Here is a 5,935-nt window from a genome sequence, read left to right on the forward strand (position 1 = left end):
CTACAGGTACAGACCAGTGCTGAGTACTCCTCCTTGGTGGTTATTCTAGCCTTCCATCCTTTATAGGTCTCTCTTTTGAGGCATAGGAGGTCCTCAGGTTCCCTGCTGAGCCAAGGGGGTTGCTGTGACCTTTTGCTACCCTTCCTCTGAGATGGGATGGCCATCCCTTGTGCTGTCAGGATTGCTCCCTTGAGGAGCAACCGGTCCTCTTGGATTCCTTTTCCTGTCAAGTTGTGGTCCCTTAGGGCCTTGACAACGAGCCTCCTGAGCTTGTTAAAGTCTGCTTTCCTGAAGTCGAGAACTTCTGTATTGCTGACTGTCTTGCCAGCTTTGCAGTGGATAATAAAGGTGATCAGCTCATGGTCACTATCACCCATCTTTCAATCGATTCTTAGGTCACTGGCTAGGTCATCCCCTTTGGCCAGTACCAGGTCCAGCAACACTTTGCCGCTTGTCGGCCCATAGACTTCTTGAGTCAGGTAGAGCTCATCCATTCACGTGTGGAAGCTTTGTGACTGATCAGATTTGGCCATGTGCTCTTCCCATGAGATGTCCAGGTAGTTTAAAGTCCCCCATGACAACCATGCACTGAGAGCATGAAGCCTCAGCCAGTTTCCTGGAGAATTCTTGGTCTAGCTCTTGTTTCTGGTTAGAAGGTCTGTAGTAGACTTCTACCAAGATGTCCCCTGTGCCACATTCCCCATGTATTTTAACCCAGAAAGACTCCAGTCATCCTTTCTGGTTGCCAATGTCAATTTGCAGGGATGTGTAGCTGTTTTTGACATAGAAAACTACACCTCCACCTCTTTTATCTCTATGATCTTGCCTGTACAGGGTATAGCCATCTATACCTGTGGCCCAATCATAGGTGGAGTCCCACCAGGTCTCCGTGATCCCTGTGAGGTCATAGTCATTCTTGTTTAGCAGGAGGACCAGTTCCTCCTGTTTATTCCCCAAGCTCCTGGCATTGCTGTATAGGCAGGTAAGTGTCCCACTGGGGCCCTTGCCTTCCTTACAGATCGTGTTGGGACTAGGGAAGGGGTGCGTCCCCTTAAGTGCTTTAGCCTGCTGGATTTACAAAGGTTGCCCAGTGGGCTTGCAGTGGTGGTAATCCACCCAACCCCTGGCGGGCTTAGTTTAAAGCCTGGTCAAGCAGGTCAGCCAGTTTGGCTAAGAAGAGCCTCCTCGGCAGCGGAGTGAGGTGGGGGCCATCTCTCCCCAGCAGACCACTACCTCTCTCACCGAAGAGCAGACTGTGATCGTGGAAGCTGAAGCCTTCATGATGACACCAGCACCACAGTCTTTGGTTGACTACCTCGACCTGTCTCTCCCTCCTCAGCCCATGACCCACAGCCAGGAGCAAGGAAAAGACCACCTGCACCCCCAACCCCCTAAGCCTTTCTCCCAGAGCCCTGTAGTCTCTCATGACCTGGCTGGGATTGCTCTGAGCCATGTCATTCTTGCCAACATGGATAAGGAACATAGGGTAGTGTTCAGAGGGCTGGATAATCTTTGGGATCCTCTCTGCTATGTTCCGGATGCAGGCCCCTGGGAAGTAGCAGACCTCCTGGGGTAACGGGCTGGGGAGGCAGATTGCCCCTTCAGTCGTGAGTCTCCCGCAATGACCACTCTGCATTTCATCTTAGGGAGGGTAGTGGTGGGTGATCCTCCCTTGTCTGCAGGGGCTGGAATCCCTGCAGGATGAAATGGGGCCTAGCTGAGTCCAAGTTAGGTAAAATGGAGACCTGTCTACAGTAGTAAAGCAGTCTCCCCAGACTGTCTTTGGATAGCACTGCCCAGAATCTCTGTAGGACTACATACTGTGGATATGCCACAGTATTCCCTTTTCATTCCCAATTGTACCCTTCCAAGAGGATACTTGGGAGGCAAACTCATAATTGTCTTCAAAGCCCCCGCACATGGGGGAATCCTCCTAGATGCATCAAGAGCTTTTAAGTGCATCTTTATACTGTTCTAGCCTTCTTAGCTGGCATAAAGGAGCCACAGCTAGGGTAAGAATCTTTCTTAGAGTGCAACTGATGTACTTAATTTAGGGGAAGCACTCACCTTTTGCTCCTGGTGGTCCAGGTGAACCATCAGGTCCCCGAAGTCCTGGTGGTCCAGGTATTCTATTTATTGTACCAGGTTCTCCTTTTGGACCTTCAGGAAATGGGTTAGCAAGGGTTAGAGAACCTTCCAGGATGGAGTGTATGATACTGTACATTTTAGTACTGAACACAAACAGAAACATTTGTATTTTATATATTCATAGAAACCTCTACCCAGTTAAAAATACTGTATCACTTTCCAAAGCTTTGAAGCTCCACAGCTGTGTGCAAAAGATAGACACTGTCATAATACCATATTTTTTTTTGCATGTAACATGCCCTAAAATATAATACAAACCTTGTTTTTGAAAGGCAGAATAGCAAATTGTATTTCCAGAGTTATGGCTTCATACAGCAGGGACAGAGCTTAATCTTCAGCTGACTCACCCTCCCTTTCCTGCTTAACTAAAGTTGAAACCCTAGGTGCTGCTGAAGACTGGTATTCATGGGTGAATTTATAATTTTTGAAAAAAAGAGCTAAAACAGTCTGCAGGAAGGTGGAATAGGAGCAGAGAGACCAGGAGTAGCTAGTAAACAGCAACATTGACCTATGAAAGATTTGCTTGATCAGTGGAATGTCAAGACCATTAAAAAAGAGAGGTGACCATTAACATTTGTGGAGTAAGGAACAATTAGTCATTAAGTCAGTTGATTCTCTCAGCTGTCTGAATAGTAATATAAGGTAATTGAACATTTATGGCTATTCCGGAAGCTGATTGAACTACAAATTGATTTTCATGCTGCATAAAATAAAAGTATCCATTCAAGTTTGGATTGTTAGTTTGATGAAGATTCTGAGGAAGAATGAAATTCAACTGAGTGTTTTGTGATTGGCTGTATTTCTTCAAGTGAAAGTTACAGTCAGATCAAGGTGCTTAATAAGAGTAATATTAATGCCAGCTTAAATATGCTATTTTTAATATTGTATATGGAACTTTACCACACAATTTCCTTCTACTTTGAAGCCCAGCCTAGTACCCATGTCTGTTCTTTTGACTGCCAGGTTCCTAAACAAAATAATTAACTATGAATGTTAATATTAACCAATATTAGCAAACATTATATTTATGCATTTACAATGCTATTACAGTCATGACAAAGGATGACTAACAAGATGTTTGTACAACATCTTCAGTCAGAGCCAAAACATTGTTAGAAAATGATAGTAAAGCACTGTACATCATACCTGTACTGTCTTTGTAAGGGAAAGTTGGAGTATAGATTCACATACTTTTTATTTTTTATGTAGCATTAAGAATAAGAGTAAATCTGATCATTCAAATGCTGAAAAGGTGTTTAGAAATAAAAAAGAATAGGTTAAGATATTTAATAAGTTAATGTAGCCATCCTTGGACTGAAACCATAAAGCCTTAACTAATTTAAAATATCATTATTATTTTCAGCTACAGTGCTGTAACTAACCCAAGCTGCACAGAAAGTGATAAAAGCAAAGATAATGCTCAAAAGATTTTTTTCTTATTTTTTTTAAATACTCTCACGTCTATTTTACACCCCTCTGGGACCGCACTCTGGAGATATGCTCCAGTTGCCTACCTTTGTTTCAGCACTGATTAGCTGTATTAGTTTGGTTTTTTTTAATGTAGATTGAGTTTGGGATTTTTTTTTCCAGTTTATCTACAGTGCCAAATACCAAACAAAGCACAGTTCTCTATGTCATATAGAAGGAAGGCATTTCTTTGAAGGAATGAAGAATGAAGGGGGAAAAGTTTTAGGACAGGAGTCCAGAGACTGTAAAAAGGTAGTGTGTCATTTTGAATGAAATCTCACAAGGAAAAGTGCAAAAGTATGAATTAAACAGAATGACAATTAGAACTTCAGTGATTCTGAATTAATGACAGAAATGCAAGTAACTTCAGAATCAGAAATAAGGAGATGTAGCTCATCACTGATTCAAAGAAACAGGTTCTTTTAATCTTTACTATTATTGTCATGGGCATCATCTGCTGAGAATTCCTCCAGATATGGTAGGACTGTTTCTCAGCCAAAAATAAGCATAAGGCAAAACTTCACATGAGAAAAAAGAGGAAGTAGGCCTAAAGGTGGCTAAAACAGTTTTACTCATGGGATGAGCCACTTAGTTGCTCAGAGAGACACTATTTGAAAAGAAAGGTAGGTAATCTGAGGCCTGGTATGAGCCCTCTTCTAGACACAGCCTAGCCAGTGATCTGTTGTTAAAGGTATGAAGAAGTTGAGCAGAGTACAGCAGAAACTAGGACTATAAGAGATTACACTGATTCAGGATGGCTCATCAGCTACTCACAATAGTCCTTTCAGAGTCAACTTCATGTTAAGTGGATCAAATCCTTTTTTCTGTCATCAGTGAAGACTGAAAGTAACCATAAAGCACTGGAATATGGTCTAGCACCAGCTATAGAAGCTATTATGAAGTAGAATTAAAGTACACTTGTAATGTGAAAAGTTTTGTCAGTGACAAAGAAAACAAAATGAAAAACAGTGTGAAGAACTGCAAGAACCAAGAAGCAGCAGAAGACCATAACTATTTTATAAGCTGTAGTTGTTCCTGTCATTTCATGAACCTTCTGGTAAATGACATAAAAAACTCTGTGAATCATATTCTTATTCAAGTAACAGGGCTTCAGAAATGCTGCTAAAACCACCACATTGAAAAGGTCACCTTAACAACTATAAGGGATCGGTTATGCCCCAACTGCCTAGAATAGCGAACTGGCATGCAAGAAATCTTTTCTGAAAATGAGAGTTTTACATGAAAATTGTAGAGGGGCACAAGAATGACATTTAAGAAAACATAATCAAAATAATCATCAAGTTTTACAAAAAGGCAAAGCATCTCCATCAGCAACCAATATCAATAACAGAGTGAACATGCCACAATTGAGTATGTAATATGAGTGCCTACTTACAATGCCTCACAAAGTTCCGAAACCATATGAAAACCTGATCAAGTCTAGATTTAATGAACTGCAGCTCACTTGCTAGACTATGTAGCTCGTTCACAATACATGGGGGCGAGTTTAAGTGCAGAACAAGAAATTGCTCAACAGTGCATTTGGCAAGCAATTGTCCCAGACAATTCAGTTCCAGACATGTTAATGTTCCTATCATAAATTGTTTTTCTCAGAGGTTATGGGGATGAATGTAAAACCCATAATAGGATGGTCATGAAGAAAACATACTTAGATTAAAAGTTTGTTACATTTGTGACTTATCTACAAGTATGCATAGCATGATCTGGTTCAGTGGGAAGATTTTCCTTGAGCTTTACTTTAATTCAGAATAAACTAAAGAACAGGCTACAAGTGAAGAAATGGAGAAAACTTCTGACATGCTTTAGAACGCTTAATGCCAAAGTAGATGAAAAAGAGCCAGATTTTGAAGCAGAATCTTGAAGAACAAAGAAAAGTGTTCAGTGCAGCAATTTTTTCTTGTTTGTTTACTTTTCATGGGTTAAATACTATTTAAGGAAATCAGAAGCAGATCTTTCTTTCAGGAATCAAATATTTAAACATTTATCCTAAGTTTTCACTTGTCATTAAAAATTGTCATTTTTCAGTGTCGCAGGGCACTGAAGTGCCCTGCTCCTAAAGAAGGACAGGTGTGGGTTGCCGGGGCAACCCTAGAGGTCAGCTGACCGGAAGGGGGCAGGGCCTGGCCTATATAAACAGCCTAGGCTGAGGCCAAAGGGGCAGTCCCCTTCTGGCAGCTGTGAAAGAGAGCTCTGCTAGGAGTAGGCAGAGTTGGGAAGCCTGATGATATGAGCAGCTCATGGGTAAGGATACCAGGCAGAAGAGCCCTGGCGGGGATGGAAACAATGATGAGCCAGAGGG

The 5,935-nt window shown here is 41.8% G+C and overlaps 1 protein-coding gene across 1 annotated transcript in view; it reads right to left on the reverse strand.

Moving 5' to 3' along the window:
- COL4A3 (collagen type IV alpha 3 chain) overlaps window positions 1-5,935 on the reverse strand; it is a 114,205-nt gene that overhangs the window by 61,483 nt on the left and 46,787 nt on the right. Inside the window, exon 26 of the mRNA XM_019503635.1 lies at window positions 2,068-2,160. Within this exon, the coding sequence (XP_019359180.1) occupies window positions 2,068-2,160 (93 nt within the window). The remainder of the gene's footprint in view (window positions 1-2,067; window positions 2,161-5,935) is intronic.

Source organism: Gavialis gangeticus, unplaced genomic scaffold, assembly GCF_001723915.1.
Source record: "Gavialis gangeticus isolate Ggan-Ray unplaced genomic scaffold, GavGan_comp1, whole genome shotgun sequence".
Lineage (NCBI taxonomy): Eukaryota > Metazoa > Chordata > Crocodylia > Gavialidae > Gavialis > Gavialis gangeticus.